Source organism: Cinclus cinclus, chromosome 32 (genome assembly GCF_963662255.1).
Source record: "Cinclus cinclus chromosome 32, bCinCin1.1, whole genome shotgun sequence".
Lineage (NCBI taxonomy): Eukaryota > Metazoa > Chordata > Aves > Passeriformes > Cinclidae > Cinclus > Cinclus cinclus.
Genome location: NC_085077.1, coordinates 1,599,562 through 1,620,960, shown reverse-complemented (window position 1 = coordinate 1,620,960; position 21,399 = coordinate 1,599,562). Strand labels below are relative to the sequence as shown.

The following is a 21,399-nucleotide window of genomic DNA, read 5'->3' as shown; positions in this document are numbered from 1 at the left end:
CAGTGACCCTCAGTGACCCCTCAGTGACCCCCAGTTACCCCCAGTGACCCTCAGTGACCCCCAGTTACCCCCAGTGACCCCAGTGACCCCTCAGTGACCCCCAGTGCCCCTCAGTGACCCCCAGTGACCCCTCAGTGACCCCTCAGTGACCCCCAGTGCCCCTCAGTGACCCCCAGTGACCCCTCAGTGACCCCTCAGTGACCCCCAGTGACCCCCAGTGACCCCCACTGACCCCCAGTGACCCCAGTGACCCCTCAGTGACCCCCAGTGACCCCCAGTGACCCCCAGTGACCCTCAGTGACCCCTCAGTGACCCCTCAGTGACCCCAGTGCCCCCCGTGCCCCTGCCCGCAGTGTCCATTGTCCGGCTCTCGGACCCCCCACCCCCCTCACTGCTTCACCCGGACCCTGCACGAGCTGAGCTGCGCTTGGGACACGGCCGGACCCCCGGACCCCCGGCGCTTCCGCTTCCAGTTCCGCCTGGAGTGAGTGACCCCAGTGACCCCCGTGACCCCTGAGTGACCCCTGAGTGACCCCCAGTGACCCCTGAGTGACCCCTGAGTGACCCCCAGTGACCCCAGTGACCCCAGTGACCCCTGAGTGACCCCTGAGTGACCCCCAGTGACCCCTGAGTGACCCCTGAGTGACCCCTGAGTGACCCCAGTGACCCCAGTGACCCCTGAGTGACCCCTGAGTGACCCCCAGTGACCCCTGAGTGACCCCTGAGTGACCCCTGAGTGACCCCTGCTGACCCCTGGCTGACCCCCGATGACCCCTGAGTGACCCCTGACCCCTGGCTGACCCCCGATGACCCCTGAGTGATCCCTGGCCCCTGAGTGACCCCAGTGACCCCCGTGACCCCTGAGTGACCCCTGAGTGACCCCTGAGTGACCCCAGGCTGACCCCCGATGACCCCTGAGTGACCCCAGGCTGACCCCCGATGACCCCTGAGTGACCCCCGATGACCTCTCACTGACCCCAGTGACCCCTGAGTGACCCCAGTGACCCCCGTGACCCCTGAGTGACCCCAGTGACCCCCGTGACCCCTGAGTGACCCCTGACCCCTGGCTGACCCCCGCTGACCCCTGAGTGACCCCTGTGCCCGCAGGCAGGACCCGTGGCAGGACTGTCCCCTCCGTGCCACCGCTCTGTCCCCGAGGGGGGGGTCCCGCTTCTGGTGCTCCCTGCCCCCGACCGCCACCGTCACCTTCGTGCCCCTCGAGCTGCGGGTGCTGCCCGCCCCCCCCGGGACCCCCCCCGGGACCCCCCCCGGGACCCCCCCTGGGACCCCCGGGACCCCCGGGACCACCGGGACCACCGAGAGCCCCCCTTGGGCCACTGGGACCCCCCCCATAAGGACGGAGCCCCCTCCCCCCGTGCCCCCCCTGTTCCACCGGACGATCTTCATCGATCAGCTCGGTACGGGGGGGGTGGGGGAATTGGGGGGGATTGGGGGGATTTGGGGGGGATTGGGGGGGATTTGGGAGGGATTTGGGGGGGATTGGGGGGGATTTGGGGGGGAATTTGGGGGGATTTTGGGGAGGATTTGGGGGGATTTGGGGGGATTTGGGGGGGATTTGGGGGGATTTGGGGGGGATTTGGGGAGGATTTGGGGGGGATTTGGGGGGATTTGGGGGGATTTGGGGGGGATTTGGGGGGGATTGGGGGGATTTGGGGGGGATTTGGGGGGGATTGGGGGGGATTTGGGGGGGAATTTGGGGGGATTTTGGGGAGGATTTGGGGGGATTTGGGGGGATTTGGGGGGGATTTGGGGGGATTTGGGGGGATTTGGGGGGAATTGGGGGGGATTTGGGGGGATTTGGGGAGGATTTGGGGGGGATTTTGGGGGGATTTTGGGGAGGATTTGGGGGGATTTGGGGGGATTTGGGGGGGATTTGGGGGGATTTGGGGGGATTTTGGGGGGGATTGGGGGGGATTTGGGGGGGATTTTGGGGGATTTGGGGGGATTTGGGGGGATTTGGGGGGGATTGGGGGGGATTTTGGAGGATTTGGGGTGAATTTTTGGGTTTTATGGGGGAATTTGGGGGGATTTTTTTGGGCGAATTTTTGGGTTTTTATGTGGGGATTTTTGGGGTGAATTTTTTTGGGTTTTACGGTGCAGAATTTGGGTGAATTTTGGGGTGTTTTATGTGGGGATTTTTGGGGTGATTTTTTTGGGGTGAATTTTTTTGGGGGGTTTTTCTGTGGGGGGGGGGGCAGAATTTGGGGTTGAATTTTTGGGTGTTTCGGGGGGGGGGGAGGGGGGGATTTTTTGAGTTTTCTGGGGGGTTTTGGGGGCGGATCCGGGGTTTTTGGGTTCCTATCGGTTCTGTGATTTTTTTATTTATTTTTGGTTTTTTTTTGGGGGGGGGGTCTCCCCCTTGCCCTGCCCCTCCCCCCAGTGCTGCCGGGACCCCCCCAGAACGTGTCGGTGTCGCCGGGGGGGGGTCGGGGGGAGCTGTGCGTGCGCTGGGCCCCTCCCCCCGGGCCCTACCTGCACTCCAGCCTCACCTTCGAGCTGGCCCTGAGCCCCCCGGGGGGACCCCCAAAAACGGTGAGAGGGAATTTGGGGTCTGGGGAGGGGGCGGGGGAGGGGAGGGGGGGGAAATTGGGGGGGGGGGTGATAAGGGAGATTTGGGGTCACCTGAGGGGGGGTTTTGGGGGGATTTGGGGGAGATTTGGGGTCACCTGGGGGGGTTTTGGGGGGATTTGGGGAGATTTGGGGTCACCTGAGGGGGGGTTTTGGGGGGGATTTGGGGAGATTTGGGGTCACCTGGGGGGGTTTTGGGGGGATTTGGGGGAGATTTGGGGTCACCTGGGGGGGTTTTGGGGAGATTTGGGGAGATTTGAGGTCACCTGGGGGGGTTGTGGGGGGATTTGGGGAGATTTGGGGTCACCTGGGGGGGTTTTGGGGGGATTTGGGGGAGATTTGGGGTCACCTGGGGGGGTTTTGGGGGGATTTGGGGAGATTTGGGGTCACCTAAGGGGGGGTTTTGGGGGGTTTTGGGGAGATTTGGGGGGATTTGGGGTCACTTGGGGGAGTTTTGGGAGGGGACTGGGGAGATTTGGGGTCACCTGGGGGAGTTTTTGGGGGGATTTGGGGAGATTTGGGGTCACCTGGGGGGGTTTTTGGGGAGATTTGGGGGGATTTGGGATCACCTGGGGGAGTTTTGGGGGGATTTGGGGAGATTTGAGGTCACCTGGGGGGGTTTTTGGGGAGATTTGGGGGGATTTGAGGTCACCTGGGGGGGTTATGGGGGGGATTGGAGGAGATTTGGGGTCACCTGGGGGGGTTTTTGGGGGGGATTGGGGGAGATTTGGGGTCACCTGAGGGGGAGTTTGGGGGGATTTGGGGGGATTTGGGGTCACCTGGGGGGGATTGGGGGAGATTTGGGGAGATTTGAGGTCACCTGGGGGAGTTTTGGGGGGGATTGGGGGAGATTTGGGGTCACCTGGGGGGGTTTTTGGGGGGGATTGGGGGAGATTTGGGGTCACCTGAGGGGGAGTTTGGGGGGATTTGGGGGGATTTGGGGTCACCTGGGGGGGATTGGGGGAGATTTGGGGAGATTTGAGGTCACCTGGGGGGGTTGTGGGGGGATTTGGGGAGATTTGGGGTCACCTGGGGGAGTTTTGGGGGGGATTGGGGGAGATTTGGGGTCACCTGGGGGGGTTTTTGGGGAGATTTGGGGAGATTTGGGGTCACCTGAGGGGGAGTTTGGGGGGGATTGGGGGGATTTGAGGTCACCTGGGGGAGTTTTGGGGGGGATTTGGGGAGATTTGGGGTCACCTGGGGGGTTTTTTGTGGAGATTTGGGGGGATTTGAGGTCACCTGGGGGGGGTTTTGGGGGGATTTGGGGGGATTTGGGATCACCTGGGGGAGTTTTGGGGAGATTTGGGGGGATTTGAGGTCACCTGGGGGGGTTTTTGGGGGGATTTTGGGAGATTTGGGATCACCTGGGGGGGTTTTGGGGAGATTTGGGGAGATTTGGGATCACCTGGGGGAGTTTTGGGGGGGATTGGGGGAGATTTGGGGTCACCTGGGGGAGTTTTTGGGGGGATTTGGGGAGATTTGGGGTCACCTGGGGGGTTTTTTGGGGAGATTTAGGGGGATTTGAGGTCACCTGGGGGGGTTTTTGGGGGGATTTTGGGAGATTTGGGATCACCTGGGGGGGTTTTGGGGAGATTTGGGGAGATTTGGGATCACCTGGGGGAGTTTTGGGGGGGATTGGGGGAGATTTGGGGTCACCTGGGGGAGTTTTTGGGGGGATTTGGGGAGATTTGGGGTCACCTGGGGGGTTTTTTGGGGAGATTTAGGGGGATTTGAGGTCACCTGGGGGGGTTTTTGGGGGGATTTTGGGAGATTTGGGATCACCTGGGGGGGTTTTGGGGAGATTTGGGGAGATTTGGGATAACCTGGGGGGGTTTTTGGGGAGATTTGGGGGGATTTGAGGTCACCTGGGGGGGTTATGGGGGGGATTGGAGGAGATTTGGGGTCACCTGGGGGGGTTTGGATCACCTGGGGGGGGATTTGGGGTCACCTGGGGGAGTTTTGGGGGGGATTGGGGAGATTTGGGGTCACCTGAGGGGGGGATTTGGGGTCACTTGGGGGAGGTTTGGGGTCGCCTGGGTTGATTTTGGTGCCCCCGGGATGGTTTTGGGGGGCGATTTGGGGTCCCCCGGGGGGGGGGGGGTTGGGGTCCCTGTGGGGATTTTTGGGGTCCCTGGGTGGGGTCCTTGGGAAAGTTTGGGATCCCCTTTGTGTGTTTGGGATTTCTGAGTTCCGGGGTGGATTTTAGGGGTCCCTGTTGCGTTTTTGGGGTCCCTGTTCTGTTTTTGGGGTCCCTGTTGCGTTTTTGGGGTCCCTGTGCTGTTTTTGGGGTCCCTGTGGTGTTTTTGGGGTCCCTGTTGGGTTTTTGGGGTCCCTGTGCTGTTTTTGGGGTCCCTGTTGTGTTTTTGGGGTCCCTGTGCTGTTTTTGGGGTCCCTGTTGTGTTTTTGGGGTCCCTGTGCTGTTTTTGGGGTCCCTGTTTGGTTTTTGGGGTCCCTGTTTGGTTTTTGGGGTCCCTGTGCTGTTTCTGGGGTCCCTGTTGTGTTTTTGGGGTCCCTGTGGTGTTTTTGGGGTCCCTGTGCTGTTTTTGGGGTCCCTGTTGCGTTTTTGGGGTCCCTGTGCTGTTTTTGGGGTCCCTGTTGTGTTTTGGGGTCCCTGTTTGGTTTTTGGGGTCCCTGTGCTGTTTTTGGGGTCCCTGTTGCGTTTTTGGGGTCCCTGTGGTGTTTTTGGGTTCCCTGTTGCGTTTTTGGGGTCCCTGTGGTGTTTTTGGGGTCCCTGTGCTGTTTTTGGGGTCCCTGTTGCGTTTTTGGGGTCCCTGTTGCGTTTTTGGGGTCCCTGTGCTGTTTTTGGGGTCCCTGTTGAGTTTTTGGGGTCCCTGTGCTGTTTTTGGGGTCCCTGTTGTGTTTTGGGGTCCCTGTTGCGTTTTTGGGGTCCCTGTTGTATTTTTGGGGTCCCTGTGCTGTTTTTGGGGTCCCTGTTGCGTTTTTGGGGTCCCTGTTTGGTTTTTGGGGTCCCTGTGCTGTTTTTGGGGTCCCTGTTGCGTTTTTGGGGTCCCTGTTGTGTTTTTGGGGTCCCTGTTGCGTTTTTGGGGTCCCTGTTGTGTTTTTGGGGTCCCTGTGCTGTTTTTGGGGTCCCTGTGGTGTTTTTGGGGTCCCTGTTTGGTTTTTGGGGTCCCTGTGCTGTTTTTGGGTTCCCTGTTGTGTTTTTGGGGTCCCTGTTTGGTTTTTGGGGTCCCTGTGCTGTTTTTGGGGTCCCTGTTGCGTTTTTGGGGTCCCTGTTTGGTTTTTGGGGTCCCTGTGCTGTTTTTGGGGTCCCTGTTGTGTTTTGGGGTCCCTGTTTGGTTTTTGGGGTCCCTGTGCTGTTTTTGGGGTCCCTGTTGCGTTTTTGGGGTCCCTGTTGTGTTTTTGGGGTCCCTGTGCTGTTTTTGGGTTCCCTGTTGCGTTTTTGGGGTCCCTGTGCTGTTTTTGGGGTCCCTGTGCTGTTTTTGGGTTCCCTGTTGCGTTTTTGGGGTCCCTGTGCTGTTTTTGGGGTCCCTGTGCTGTTTTTGGGTTCCCTGTTGCGTTTTTGGGGTCCCTGTTTGGTTTTTGGGGTCCCTGTTGCGTTTTTGGGGTCCCTGTTGCGTTTTTGGGGTCCCTGTTGTGTTTTTGGGGTCCCTGTTGAGTTTTTGGGGTCCCTGTGCTGTTTTTGGGGTCCCTGTTGTGTTTTGGGGTCCCTGTTGCGTTTTTGGGGTCCCTGTTGCGTTTTTGGGGTCCCTGTTGTATTTTTGGGGTCCCTGTGCTGTTTTTGGGGTCCCTGTTGCGTTTTTGGGGTCCCTGTTTGGTTTTTGGGGTCCCTGTGCTGTTTTTGGGGTCCCTGTTGCGTTTTTGGGGTCCCTGTTGTGTTTTTGGGGTCCCTGTTGCGTTTTTGGGGTCCCTGTTGTGTTTTTGGGGTCCCTGTGCTGTTTTTGGGGTCCCTGTGGTGTTTTTGGGGTCCCTGTTTGGTTTTTGGGGTCCCTGTGCTGTTTTTGGGTTCCCTGTTGTGTTTTTGGGGTCCCTGTTTGGTTTTTGGGGTCCCTGTGCTGTTTTTGGGGTCCCTGTTGCGTTTTTGGGGTCCCTGTTTGGTTTTTGGGGTCCCTGTGCTGTTTTTGGGGTCCCTGTGCTGTTTTTGGGGTCCCTGTTGCGTTTTTGGGGTCCCTGTTGTGTTTTTGGGGTCCCTGTGCTGTTTTTGGGGTCCCTGTTGCGTTTTTGGGGTCCCTGTGCTGTTTTTGGGGTCCCTGTTTGGTTTTTGGGGTCCCTGTGCTATTTTTGGGGTCCCTGTTGTGTTTTTGGGGTCCCTGTTGGGTTTTTGGGGTCCCTGTTGTGTTTCTGGTTCCCTGTGCTGTTTTTGGGGTCCCTGTTGTGTTTTGGGGTCCCTGTTGCGTTTTTGGGGTCCCTGTGCTGTTTTTGGGGTCCCTGTTGCGTTTTTGGGGTCCCTGTTGTGTTTTTGGGGTCCCTGTTGGGTTTTTGGGGTCCCTGTTGTGTTTTGGGGTCCCTGTTGTGTTTTTGGGGTCCCTGTTGGGTTTTTGGGGTCCCTGTGCTGTTTTTGGGGTCCCTGTTGGGTTTTTGGGGTCCCTGTTGTGTTTCTGGTTCCTGTTGTGTTTTTGGGGTCCCTGTTGGGTTTTTGGGGTCCCTGTTGCGTTTTTGGGGTCCCTGTGGTGTATTTGGGGTCCCTGTTGGGTTTTTGGGGTCCCTGTTGGGTTTTTGGGGTCCCTGTTGTGTTTCTGGTTCCCTGTTGTGTTTTTGGGGTCCCTGTTGGGTTTTTGGGGTCCCTGTTGTGTTTTTGGGGTCCCTGTGCTGTTTTTGGGGTCCCTGTTGTGTTTTTGGGGTCCCTGTTGCGTTTTTGGGGTCCCTGTGGTGTATTTGGGGTCCCTGTTGTGTTTTTGGGGTCCCTGTTGCGGTTTTGGGGTCCCTGTGGTGTATTTGGGGTCCCTGTTGTGTTTTGGGGTCCCTGTTGGGTTTTTGGGGTCCCTGTGCTGTTTTTGGGGTCCCTGTGGCGTTTCTGGGCTCGCTGACCCCGTGTTTAACCCCTCCGTGCCCAGGTGGGGGTCCCGGCGGGCCGCAGGGAGCAGGGGGTCGGGGGTCTCCGGGCCAGCACCCCCTACTCGGTGCGGGCCCGGGCCCGGCCGGACGGGCTCAGCTATGGGGGGTTCTGGAGCCCCTGGTCCCCCCCCGGCACCGCCAGCACCGCCCCCGGTGAGTGACGGGACACTGGGAGCACTGGGGGATACTGGGGGGACACTGGGAGCACTGGGGGGATACTGGGGGGACACTGGGAGCACTGGGAGCACTGGGGGGATACTGGGAGCACTGGGAGCACTGGGGGGATACTGGGGGGATACTGGGAGCACTGGGGGGATACTGGGAGCACTGGGGGGATACTGGGAGCACTGGGGAGACACTGGGAGCACTGGGGGATACTGGGAGCACTGGGAGCACTGGGGGGATACTGGGGGGACACTGGGGGAATACTGGGGGGATACTGGGAGCACTGGGGGGATACTGGGAGCACTGGGAGCACTGGGGGGATACTGGGGGGACACTGGGGGGATACTGGGGGGACACTGGGAGCACTGGGGGATACTGGGAGCACTGGGAGCACTGGGGGGATACTGGGGGGACACTGGGAGCACTGGGGGGATACTGGGAGCACTGGGGAGACACTGGGAGCACTGGGGGATACTGGGAGCACTGGGAGCACTGGGGGGTACTGGGGGGATACTGGGAGCACTGGGAGCACTGGGGGGATACTGGGAGCACTGGGAGCACTGGGGGGATACTGGGGGGATACTGGGAGCACTGGGGGGATACTGGGAGCACTGGGGAGACACTGGGAGCACTGGGGGATACTGGGAGCACTGGGAGCACTGGGGGGATACTGGGGGGACACTGGGGGAATACTGGGGGGATACTGGGAGCACTGGGGGGATACTGGGAGCACTGGGGGCACTGGGGGGATACTGGGGGGACACTGGGGGGATACTGGGGGGACACTGGGAGCACTGGGGGATACTGGGAGCACTGGGAGCACTGGGGGGATACTGGGGGGACACTGGGAGCACTGGGGGGATACTGGGAGCACTGGGAGCACTGGGGGGTACTGGGGGGATACTGGGAGCACTGGGAGCACTGGGGGGATACTGGGGGGATACTGGGAGCACTGGGGGGATACTGGGAGCACTGGGAGCACTGGGGGATACTGGGAGCACTGGGAGCACTGGGGGGATACTGGGGGGACACTGGGGGGATACTGGGGGGATACTGGGAGCACTGGGGGGATACTGGGAGCACTGGGAGCACTGGGGGATACTGGGGGGACACTGGGGGGATACTGGGGGGATACTGGGAGCACTGGGGGGACACTGGGAGCACTGGGGGGATACTGGGAGCACTGGGAGCACTGGGGGGATACTGGGAGCACTGGGGGGACACTGAGGGGACACTGGGAGCACTGGGGGGATACTGGGAGCACTGGGAGCACTGGGGGGTACTGGGGGGATACTGGGAGCACTGGGAGCACTGGGGGGATACTGGGAGCACTGGGAGCACTGGGGGGATACTGGGGGGATACTGGGAGCACTGGGGGGATACTGGGAGCACTGGGGGGATACTGGGAGCACTGGGAGCACTGGGGGGATACTGGGGGGACACTGGGGGGATACTGGGAGCACTGGGGGGACACTGGGAGCACTGGGGGGATACTGGGAGCACTGGGAGCACTGGGGGGATACTGGGAGCACTGGGGGGACACTGAGGGGACACTGGGAGCACTGGGGGGATACTGGGAGCACTGGGAGCACTGGGGGGGATACTGGGGGGATACTGGGGGGACACTGGGGGGGCACTGGGGGGGCACTGGGAGCACTGGGAGCACTGGGAGCACTGGGGTGGCACTGGGAGCACTGGGGGGGAACTGGGGGGATAGTGGGGGGCACTGGGGGGCACTGGGGGGACACTGGGAGGACACTGGGAGCCCTGGGGAGCACTGGGAGCACTGGGGGGATACTGGGAGCACTGGGAGCACTGGGGGGATACTGGGAGCACTGGGGGGATACTGGGGGGATACTGGGGGGCACTGGGAGCACTCGGGGGGATACTGGGGAGACACTGGGAGGATACTGGGGGGGATTTGGGGGCCCTGGGAGAACTGGGGGGACACTGGGGGGGGTCCCTGGGCTCCCAGTGAGCGCCCCCGGGTGTCACCTGTGTCACCTCCTGTCACCTGTGTGTCACCTGTCATACCTGTGTGACCTGTGTGTCACCTGTGTCACCTGTCACACCTGTGACACCTGTGTCACATCTGTCATACCTGTCCCATCAGTGTCACCTGTGTGTCACCTGTGTCACCTGTCACACCTGTGACACCTGTATCACATCTGTCATACCTGTCACATCTGTGTCACCTGTGTCACACCTGTCACACCTGTCACACCTGTCACACCTGTCACACCTGTCACACCTGTGTCACACCTGTGTCACACCTGTGTCACACCTGTCACACCTGTCACACCTGTGTCACACCTGTCATACCTGTCACATCTGTGTCACCTGTGTCACATCTGTCATACCTGTCACATCGGTGTCACCTGTGTGTCACCTGTGTCACCTGTCACATCAGTGTCACCTGTGTCACATCTGTCATACCTGTCACACCTGTCACACCTGTCACACCTGTCACACCTGTGTCACACCTGTGTCACACCTGTAACACCTGTCACACCTGTGTCACACCTGTGTCACACCTGTGTCACACCTGTCACACCTGTCACACCTGTGTCACACCTGTGTCACGCCTGTGTCACACCTGTGTCACACCTGTCACACCTGTCACACCTGTCACACCTGTGTCACACCTGTCACACCTGTCACACCTGTGTCACACCTGTGTCACACCTGTCACACCTGTCACACCTGTGTCACACCTGTGTCACACCTGTGTCACGCCTGTGTCACGCCTGTGTCACGCCTGTGTCACACCTGTCACACCTGTGTCACACCTGTGTCACGCCTGTGTCACGCCTGTGTCACACCTGTGTCACACCTGTCACACCTGTGTCACACCTGTAACACCTGTCACACCTGTCACACCTGTCACACCTGTGTCACACCTGTGTCACACCTGTGTCACACCTGTCACACCTGTGTCACACCTGTGTCACACCTGTGTCACACCTGTGTCACACCTGTCACACCTGTGTCACACCTGTGTCACACCTGTGTCACACCTGTCACACCTGTAACACCTGTCACACCTGTCACACCTGTCACACCTGTGTCACACCTGTGTCACACCTGTCACACCTGTGTCACACCTGTCACACCTGTGTGTCCCCCCCGTGTCGCTGTCCCCAGATCTGGACTCGCTCACCCTGGGGCTCTCGTGCCTGCTGGTGCTGCTGCTGCTGGGACTGGGAGTACTGGGAGTGCTGGGACACCGCCGGTACTGGGGGAACTGGGAATGGGACTGGGGGAACTGGGAATGGGACTGGGGGAACTGGGAATGGGACTGGGGGAACTGGGAGTGCCGGGACACCGCCGGTACTGGGGGAACTGGGAATGGGACTGGGAGCACTGGGAATGGGACTGGGGGAACTGGGAATGGGACTGGGGGAACTGGGAATGGGACTGGGAGCACTGGGAGTGCTGGGACACCGCCGGTACTGGGGGAACTGGGAATGGGACTGGGGGAACTGGGAATGGGAGTGGGAGCACTGGGAATGGGACTGGGAGCACTGGGAGTGCTGGGACACCGCCGGTACTGGGGGAACTGGGAATGGGACTGGGGGAACTGGGAATGGGACTGGGGGAACTGGGAATGGGACTGGGAGCACTGGGAGTGCTGGGACACCGCCGGTACTGGGGGAACTGGGAATGGGACTGGGGGAACTGGGAATGGGACTGGGGGAACTGGGAATGGGACTGGGAGCACTGGGAATGGGACTGGGAGCACTGGGAGTGCCGGGACACCGCCGGTACTGGGGGAACTGGGAATGGGACTGGGGGAACTGGGAATGGGACTGGGAGCACTGGGAGTGCTGGGACACCTCCGGTACTGGGGGAACTGGGAATGGGACTGGGGGAACTGGGAATGGGACTGGGGGAACTGGGAGTGCCGGGACACCTCCGGTACTGGGGGAACTGGGAATGGGACTGGGAGCACTGGGAATGGGACTGGGGGAACTGGGAATGGGACTGGGAGCACTGGGAATGGGACTGGGGGAACTGGGAATGGGACTGGGAGCACTGGGAATGGGACTGGGGGAACTGGGAATGGGACTGGGAGCACTGGGAATGGGACTGGGGGAACTGGGAATGGGACTGGGAGCACTGGGAGTGCTGGGACACCGCCGGTACTGGGGGAACTGGGAATGGGACTGGGGGAACTGGGAATGGGACTGGGGGAACTGGGAATGGGACTGGGAGCACTGGGAATGGGACTGGGGGAACTGGGAATGGGACTGGGAGCACTGGGAGTGCTGGGGGTCTCTCTGATTTTTTGGGGTCTCTGATTTTTGGGGTCTCTGATTTTTGGGATCTCTCTCTGATTTTTGGGATCTCTGATTTTTTGGGATCTCTCTCTGATTTTTGGGGTCTCTCTGATTTTTTGGGGTCTCTGATTTTTGGGATCTCTGATTTTTTTGGGATCTCTCTCTGATTTTTGGGATCTCTGATTTTTTGGGATCTCTCTCTGATTTTTGGGGTCTCTCTGATTTTTTGGGGTCTCTGATTTTTGGGATCTCTGATTTTTTTGGGATCTCTCTCTGATTTTTGGGATCTCTGATTTTTTGGGATCTCTCTCTGATTTTTGGGGTCTCTCTGATTTTTTGGGGTCTCTGATTTTTGGGATCTCTGATTTTTTTGGGATCTCTCTCTGATTTTTGGGATCTCTGATTTTTGGGATCTCTCTCTGATTTTTGGGATCTCTCTCTGATTTTGGGGGTCTTTCTCTGATTTTTGGGATCTCTCTCTGATTTTTGGGGTCTCTGATTTTTCGGGTCCCTATGATTTTTTGGGGTCTCTCTCTGATTTTTTGCGGTCTCTGATTTTTGGGATCTCTCTCTGATTTTTGGGATCTCTCTCTGATTTTTGGGATCTCTGATTTTTGGGATCTCTCTCTGATTTTTTGGGGTCTTTCTCTGATTTTTGGGATCTCTGATTTTTTGGGGTCTCTCTCTGATTTTTGGGATCTCTGATTTTTTGAGCTCTCTCTCTGATTCTTGGGGTCTCTCTGATTTTTTGGGGTCTCTCTGATTTTTGGGATCTCTGATTTTTGGGATCTCTCTCTGATTTTTGGGATCTCTCTCTGATTTTGGGGGTCTTTCTCTGATTTTTGGGATCTCTCTCTGATTTTTGGGGTCTCTGATTTTTCGGGTCCCTATGATTTTTTGGGGTCTCTCTCTGATTTTTTGCGGTCTCTGATTTTTGGGATCTCTCTCTGATTTTTGGGATCTCTCTCTGATTTTTGGGATCTCTGATTTTTGGGATCTCTCTCTGATTTTTTGGGGTCTTTCTCTGATTTTTGGGATCTCTGATTTTTTGGGGTCTCTCTCTGATTTTTGGGATCTCTGATTTTTTGAGCTCTCTCTCTGATTTTTGGGGTCTCTCTGATTTTTTGGGGTCTCTCTGATTTTTGGGATCTCTGATTTTTGGGATCTCTCTCTGATTTTTGGGATCTCTCTCTGATTTTGGGGGTCTTTCTCTGATTTTTGGGATCTCTCTCTGATTTTTGGGGTCTCTGATTTTTCGGGTCCCTATGATTTTTTGGGGTCTCTCTCTGATTTTTTGCGGTCTCTGATTTTTGGGATCTCTCTCTGATTTTTGGGATCTCTCTCTGATTTTTGGGGTCTTTCTCTGATTTTTGGGATCTCTCTCTGATTTTTTGGGGTCTTTCTCTGATTTTTGGGATCTCTGATTTTTTGGGGTCTCTCTCTGATTTTTGGGATCTCTGATTTTTTGAGCTCTCTCTCTGATTTTTGGGGTCTCTCTGATTTTTTGGGGTCTCTCTGATTTTTGGGATCTCTGATTTTTGGGATCTCTCTCTGATTTTTGGGATCTCTCTCTGATTTTGGGGGTCTTTCTCTGATTTTTGGGATCTCTCTCTGATTTTTGGGGTCTCTGATTTTTCGGGTCCCTATGATTTTTTGGGGTCTCTCTCTGATTTTTTGCGGTCTCTGATTTTTGGGATCTCTCTCTGATTTTTGGGATCTCTCTCTGATTTTTGGGGTCTTTCTCTGATTTTTGGGATCTCTCTCTGATTTTTTGGGGTCTCTCTCTGATTTTTGGGATCTCTCTCTGATTTTTTGGGGTCTCTCTCTGATTTTTGGGATCTCTCGGATTTTTTGAGCTCTCTCTCTGATTTTTGGGGTCTCTCTGATTTTTTGGGGTCTCTGATTTTTTGAGGTCTCTCTCTGATTTTTTGGGATCTCTCTCTCATTTTTTGGGACCTCTCTGATTTTTTGGGGTCCCCCCAGGACCCTCCAGGCCAAGCTGTGGCCGCCGGTGCCGGGTCCGGAGCGCGAGTTCGAGGGGCTCTTCAGCTCCTACGGCGGAAACTTCCAGGTGAGCCGGGAAAGATTTGGGGCATTTTGGGGGGTCCTGGGGAATTTTTGGGGGGTCCTGGGGAATTTTAGGGTGATTTTTGGGATATTTTGGGTGATTTTGAGGGATATTTTAGGGAATTTTGGGTGACATTTCGGGTGATTTTGGGGACATTTTGGGTGACATTTCGGGTGATTTTGGGGACATTTTGGGTGACATTTTGGGCGACTTTTGGGTGACATTTCAGGCGATATTTCGGTGACGTTTTGGGCAATTTTTGGGACATTTTGGGTGACATTTCAGGTGACATTTTGGGTGATTTTCGGGCTATACTTCAGTGACGTTTTGGGCGATTTTTGGGACATTTCGGGTGACATTTTGGGTGACACTTCGGTGACATTTTGGGTGATTTTTGGGTGACATTTCGGGCGACATTTCGGTGACATTCCGGGTAATTTTCGGGTGATTTTCGAGTGACATTTCGGGTGATTTTTGGGACATTTCGGGTAATTTACAGGACATTTCGGTGACATTTCGGGTGATTTTGGGGACATTTCGGGTAATTTACGGGACACTTCGGTGACATTTCGGGTGATTTTCGGGACATTTCAGGCAGTATTTTGGTGACATTTCGGGTGATTTTTGGGACATTTCGGGCGGTATTTCGGTGACATTTCGGGTGATTTTGGGGACATTTCGGGTGATTTTGGGGACATTTCGGGCGGTATTTTGGTGACATTTCGGGTGATTTTGGGGACATTTCGGGCGGTATTTCGGTGACATTTTGGGTGATTTTGGGGACATTTCGGGTGACTTTCGGGACATTTCGGGCGGTATTTTGGTGACATTTCGGGTGATTTTGGGGACATTTCGGGCGGTATTTTGGTGACATTTCGGGTGATTTTGGGGACATTTTGGGCAGTATCTCGGTGACATTTCGGGTGATTTTGGGGACATTTTGGGCGGTATTTTGGTGACATTTCGGGTGATTTTCGGGACATTTCGGGCGGTATCTCGGTGACATTTCGGGTGATTTTCGGGACATTTCGGGTATTTTGGTGACATTTCAGGTGATTTTGGGGACATTTCGGGTGATTTTCGGGACATTTCGGGCGGTATTTCGGTGACATTTCGGGTGATTTTGGGTGACATTTCGGGCGGTATTTCGGTGACATTTCGGGTGATTTTCGGGACATTTCGGGATGTATTTCGGTGCCGTTTTTTGTCTCCCTCTAACCCCACCTTTCCCCTCCCCTCCCCTCCCCTCCCCCCCCAGCTGTGGCTGTGCCAAGGGCCGGGCTCCCCCTGCGCCCCCCCCGCCCCTCCCCCACTGGAGGCCGAGGACTCCGTGGAGGAGGTGGGGGAGGGGCAGGGGGCTCCCCCAGTTCCGGACCCCTCCCCCACCGACCCCCAGACCCCTCCCCCAGGCCCGGCCCCCCCCGCGGGCCCCTCCCCCTCCCCCAGTTTCGAGTACACGCTGTTCGAGCCCGGCTCCGCCCTGCTCCGCCCCTCCCCCGCCACCCCTCCCCCACCTCCCCCTACGCCAACCTCGGACCCCCCCACAAAGGCCCCGCCCCCAAGTGGGAGGGACACGCCCCCCACTACGTCATCTGCTCCTGACGTCACACGGAAAGGATGGGTGACGTCATCGCGGAAGGGACGCGGCACGGTGACGTCACATAGGCAAGATGGATGACGTCATCGCGGAGGGGGGGAACAGTGACGTCGTCACGGAGGAGATGCGCCTGTGACGTCACGTGCCGCGCAATAACTGCAATGACGTCATCGGAGGGGACGCGGCACGGTGACGTCACACAGAGAGGACGGAGATGTCATCGCAGAAGGGACTCGAGATGACGTCACACAGGGCACAATGACGTCACCGCGGAGGGGACGCGTCACGGTGACATCACACACCGGAACAATGACATCATAACGGAGGGGATGTGTCACAGTGATGTCACATGGACAGGACAGGTGACATCACCACAGAGAGAACACATCACGGTGACGTCACAGGAGGGACCGATGACATCATTGCAGAGGGGACACAACAGTAACATCACACAGAAGGGACTGATGACATCATCACAGCAGGACCCTGTCACCGTGAAGTCACACAGGAGCACGGTGACGTCATCGCGGGGGGACACGTGACACGGTGACATCACACAGGAGCACGGTGACGTCATCGCGGGGGGACACGTCACACACGAGGACCCAAAGGGAGGGGGAGGGGACCCGGAATTTCTCCTGCTTTGGGTTTTTAATGATTTTGTACAATAAAAGTGACACTGGGCCTGGCCCCACGCACCCACTGGGAACACTGGGAGGGACTGGGAAGGGTAATGGGAACACTGGGATGGACCGGGATGGACTGGGAAGGGTAATGGGGACACTGGGATGGACCAGGATGGACTGGGAAGGGTAATGGGAACACTGGGATGGACCGGGATGGACTGGGAGGGATAACGGGGACACTGGGAGGGACTGGGATGGACTGGGAAGGGTAATGGGGACACTGGGATGGACCGGGATGGACTGGGAGGGATAACGGGGACACTGGGAGGGACTGGGATGGACTGGGAAGGGTAATGGGGACACTGGGGTGGACCGGGATGGACTGGGAGGGATAACGGGGACACTGGGAGGGACTGGGATGGACTGGGAAGGGTAATGGGGACACTGGGATGGACCGGGATGGACTGGGAGGGATAACGGGGACACTGGGAGGGACTGGGATGGACTGGGAAGGGTAATGGGGACACTGGAATGGACCAGGATGGACTGGGAAGGGTAATGGGAACACTGGGATGGACCGGGATGGACTGGGAGGGATAACGGGGACACTGGGAGGGACTGGGATGGACTGGGAAGGGTAATGGGGACACTGGGATGGACCGGGATGGACTGGGAAGGGTAATGGGGACACTGGGATGGACTGGGAGTGACTGGGAGCCCTGGGACAGGAGCCCAGGGACACACTGGGGACACACTGGGGACACACTGGGGACACTGGGGCCCTCGAGGGGTGGCACAGCCGGGCTGGGCGAGGGGGGAGGGGCTGATAACGCTTATCAGGAGTCCCCAGATGGTCCCGGGTGGGGACACTGTGTCACCTCCCCTGCACTGTGTCACTGTGTCACCTCCCCTGCACCGTGTCACCGTGTCACCTCCCCTGCACCGTGTCACCTCCCCAGTGCCGTGTCACCGTGTCACCTCCCCTGCACCATGTCACCTCCCCTGCACCGTGTCACCTCCCCAGTGCCGTGTCACCGTGTCACCTCCCCTGCACCGTGTCACCTCCCCTGCACTGTGTCACCTCCCCTGCACCGTGTCACCGTGTCACCTCCCCTGCACCGTGTCACCTCCCCAGTGCCGTGTCACCGTGTCACCTCCCCTGCACTGTGTCACTGTGTCACCTCCCCAGCACCGTGTCACCGTGTCACATCCCCTGCACCATCTCACGTCCCCTGCACTGTGTCACCGTGTCACCTCCCCTGCACCATGTCACCTCCCCTGCACCATGTCACCTCCCCTGCACCGTGTCACCTCCCCTGCACCATGTCACCTCCCCTGCACTGTGTCACTGTGTCACCTCCCCTGCACTGTGTCACCTCCCCAGCACCGTGTCACCGTGTCACATCCCCTGCACCATGTCACGTCCCCTGCACTGTGTCACCGTGTCACCTCCCCTGCACCGTGTCACCTCCCCTGCACCGTGTCACTGTGTCACCTCCCCAGCACTGTGTCACCGTGTCACGTCCCCTGCAGTGCCTGTGTCCCCAGGGCCCTGCGGGGAGCAGGGTGACAGCAGCGGGGGGGAGGGGGTGATGTCAGGGCTGTGCCACCAGAGGGAGGGTGACACCGAGTCCATGTCACCCATGGGGTCCGTGCCACCAGACGGGGGTGACACCGAGGTCCTTGCCACTTGTGGGGGGGCGACATTGAGTCTTTGTCACCAGAGGGGGGGTGACGCCGAGTCCGTGTCACCCATGGTGTCCGTGCCACCCCGTGCTGGCTGTGTCACGCCCACTCCTCCTCGCTGTCGCCGTCCCCGTCGCCGTCCCCGTCGCCGTCCCCGTGCTCGGCGTGTCCGAGGCGCAGCCGCCACCTCCGGGGGGATGTCCCGGGACATCTCAGTGTCACCCGAGCGTAGCCGGGGCTGTCACCGCGGGCCGGGCTCAGGTGACACCGAGCCGGGAAGAAGCGCAGCAACGTCCCCAAGATGTGCGGGGCGGGAGGGGGAAGGGACAGGGAGGCCACCAGCTGCGGGGGGACACGCGGGGGACAGCGGGGGACACGCGTGAGCTCGAGCAGGAGCGCGGCCAGGCGGGAGGGGACATTCGGGGACATCCCCAGGTATCGCTCCAGGTCGTCCAGGAGCAGCAGAGACGGAGGGTGAGGGGACAGCGACACCCGCGACACCAGCTCGTGACACAGCGACAGCCGAGAGCGGGGGTAGCGCAGCTCCAGGCGCTGCGGAGGGGACACAGAGGGGACACGGGGGACACAGGGGGGACACGGGGGGGACACGGGGGACACAGGGGGGACACGGGGGGACACGGGGGGGACACGGGGGACACAGGGGGGACACGGGGGGGGACACAGGGGGGACACAGAGGGGATACGGGGGGGACCACAGGGGAACACGGGGGGACAGAGGGGGACACAGGGGACACAGGGGACACGGGGGGACACGGGGGGGACACGGGGGGGACACGGGGGGGACACAGGGGGACACGGGGGACACAGGGGGGACACAGAGGGGGACACGGGGGACACAGGGGGGACAACGGGGGGACACGGGGGGGGACACAGGGGGGACACAGAGGGGACACGGGGGGACAGAGGGGGACACAGGGGACACAGGGGGGACGCAGAGGGGACAGAGGGGGGACACAGGGGGGACACGGGGGGGACACAGGGGGGACACAGAGGGGATACGGGGGGGACACAGGGGGGACACGGGGGGACAGAGGGGGACACAGGGGACACAGAGGGGACAGAGGGGGGACACAGAGGGGACACAGGGGGCACAGAGGGGACAGAGGGGACACAGAGGGGACACGAGTCAGGCCACACCCCCGAAGCGTTTCACCCTTCCCCCATCCATGGGGGTCCCAAAACCACGCCCACACGCACAGCCCCACCCACAAAACCCACGAAGATCCGCCCCCAACCACGCCCACACGTGAGAACCACGCGACTACATCACGCAAGGCCACGCCCACCAGAAACAAGGCCCCGCCTCCCCGGAAAAACCCCGCCCCTCTCCCTCAGCCCCGCCTCTCCCTCAGCGGCTCCCGGCCCGTTCCGCCGGCCCCGCTCACCTGCAGCGCCCGCGGGTCGGGGCCGGGGCCGCCGGGGCCTCCCGGGAGCCGCGGGATCGCGTTCGGAGCCAGGAACAGCGCGCGGGGCCCGTCCGCGCCGCCCGCCAGCGCCGTCCGCAGCAGCAGCGAGGTGCGGCCCGAGCCCGCCGGACCCAGCACCAGCACCGGCAGCGGCGGCAGCGCCGCCTCCGAACCGTCCCCCGGTGCCGCCGGGCCCAGCGCCCGCTCCAGCGCCGCCGCCATGGTGAGAGGGCCGGAGCCGGGCAGCCAATCAGCTGCGAGTCCCGGCCGCGCTCAGCCAATCACGGTGCGGCTCCCCCCTCAGCGCCGCTACCGCCGCGGTGGCTCCGCCAATCAGGGCACAGCTCCCCTCAGCGCCCTTCCCGCCCACCGCGGTGGGTGCGAGTCTCTCAGCCAATCGGAGCAGAGCGTCCCTCAGCTCTGTTCCCGCCAGCGCGATTCAGCCAATCAGAGCCCGGCTTCCCCTCAGCTTAATTCCCGCCCTCAGTCGCCGGGGGCTTGGCCACGCCCCCCGCGCGTGTAAAGGGGCGTGGCGAGCACGGGGACACGCCCACCCTCGTGCACGTGGGACACAATTGTCACATGAGGGGCACACGAGAGTGCGAAGGGGTCACCCCCGTGCCCCAAACACCACCTGAGTGTCACTAAAGGCCACCCCAGTGTCCCCAGACACCACCCCCGTGTCCCCGAAGGCCACACAAAGTTCCTTAGCCACCACCCAAATGTCCCCGAAGCCACCAGATTGTCCCCAAACGCCCCCGAGTGCCCCCAAACCCCACCCCAGTGTCCCCAAACGCCCCCGAGTGCCCCCAAAACCCCACCCCAGTGTCCCCAAATGCCACTCGAGGGTCCCCAAACCCCACCCAAGTGTCCCCAAACCCCACCCCAGTGTCCCCAAACGCCCCCGAGTGCCCCAAAACCCCACCCAAGTGTCCCCAAACGCCACTCGAGGGTCCCAAAAGCCCCCGAGTGCCCCCAAACCCCACCCAAGTGTCCCCAAGGCCACTCCAGTGTCCCCAAATGCCACTCGAGGGTCCCCAAACCCCACCCCAGTGTCCCCAAAGGCCACTCCAGTGTCCCCAAACGCCACTCGAGGGTCCCCAAACCCCACCCAAGTGTCCCTAAAAGCCCCCCCAGTGTCCCCAAAGGCCACTCCAGTGTCCCCAAACGCCACTCGAGGGTCCCCAAACCCCACCCCAGTGTCCCCAAAGGCCACTCCAGTGTCCCAAACGCCACTCGAGGGTCCCCAAACCCACCCCAGTGTCCACAAATGTCATTCCCGAACTCTCCCAACTCTTTCCGGAGGCTCCCCGGGCTTCCCGAGCGTCCCCGGGGGATCCTCGGGTGATTCCCGATTATTCCCGAGTGTCCCCAGGGGATTCCCGGGGCATTCCCGGGGTTCTCCTGCAGCTTCTCCATTCCCTGGGGGGATCCTTGGGTTTTTTGGGTTTTTTTTGGGGAGGGGTCCCCGGGGGTCCCGAGGGTCGGGGCGTCCCCTCGGCTCCGCGTATTCTCCAGCAATAACAGCTGGAGGGATCCGTGTTACGGCCCGAGAATACCCGGGGCCGCGGGGCGCTGGAATTTGGGGGGACCCCGGGGTGGGAGGGGGCTTGGGGGGGGGGAGGTCTGGAGGAGATTTGGGGGATCTGGGGAGATTTGGGGGTCTGGGGATTCAGGGAGTCTGGGGGGATTTGGGGGTCTGGAGGAGATGTGGGGTCTGGGGGAGATTTGGGGCTCGGGGGGAGATTCAGGAATCTGGGGATTCAGGGAGTCTGGGGCAGATTTGGGGTTCAGAGGATTCAGGGGTCTGGGGGGATTTGGGGGTCTGGGGAGATTTGGGGGTCTGGGAAGATTTGGGGGTCTGGGGGATTTGGGGGTTCAGAGGATTCAGGGGTCTGGGGGATTTGGGAGTCTGGGGGGATTTGGGGGTCTGGGGGAGATTTGGGGG

The 21,399-nt window shown here is 59.8% G+C and overlaps 3 protein-coding genes across 3 annotated transcripts in view; 2 read left to right on the top strand and 1 right to left on the bottom strand.

Annotated features, from left to right (window-relative positions):
* The window catches only part of EPOR (erythropoietin receptor), a 22,371-nt gene extending 5,969 nt beyond the window's left edge, over positions 1-16,402 (top strand). Inside the window, exons 3-10 of the mRNA XM_062511752.1 lie at positions 330-484; positions 1,108-1,276; positions 1,307-1,418; positions 2,402-2,553; positions 7,602-7,755; positions 10,912-10,999; positions 14,031-14,118; positions 15,374-16,402. Of these exons, the coding sequence (XP_062367736.1) occupies positions 330-484; positions 1,108-1,276; positions 1,307-1,418; positions 2,402-2,553; positions 7,602-7,755; positions 10,912-10,999; positions 14,031-14,118; positions 15,374-15,793 (1,338 nt within the window). The 3' untranslated portion in view covers positions 15,794-16,402. The remainder of the gene's footprint in view (positions 1-329; positions 485-1,107; positions 1,277-1,306; positions 1,419-2,401; positions 2,554-7,601; positions 7,756-10,911; positions 11,000-14,030; positions 14,119-15,373) is intronic.
* Positions 16,403-17,858: 1,456 nt separating this feature from the next.
* SWSAP1 (SWIM-type zinc finger 7 associated protein 1) lies at positions 17,859-19,702 on the bottom strand. Its single transcript, XM_062511887.1, has 2 exons — positions 19,431-19,702; positions 17,859-18,576 (listed from the first exon to the last, which is right to left on the bottom strand). The coding sequence occupies exons 1-2, from the start codon at positions 19,671-19,673 to the stop codon at positions 18,124-18,126; spliced, it is 696 nt and encodes a 231-aa protein (XP_062367871.1). The 5' UTR covers positions 19,674-19,702; the 3' UTR covers positions 17,859-18,123.
* The window catches only part of LOC134055414 (uncharacterized), a 6,999-nt gene continuing 5,271 nt past the window's right edge, over positions 19,672-21,399 (top strand). Inside the window, exons 1-2 of the mRNA XM_062511751.1 lie at positions 19,672-19,825; positions 19,939-20,050. Coding sequence (XP_062367735.1) covers positions 19,672-19,825; positions 19,939-20,050 — 266 coding nt within the window. The remainder of the gene's footprint in view (positions 19,826-19,938; positions 20,051-21,399) is intronic.

Coding starts and splice junctions, on each gene's coding strand:
- SWSAP1 (XM_062511887.1), bottom strand. CDS start 19,673: ATGGCGGCGGCGCTGGAGCGGGCGCTGGGCCCGGCGGCACCGGGGGAC. Junction 18,577..19,430: donor CCGACCCGCGGGCGCTGCAG/GTGAGCGGGGCC, acceptor TCCCCTCCGCAG/CGCCTGGAGCTGCGCTACCC.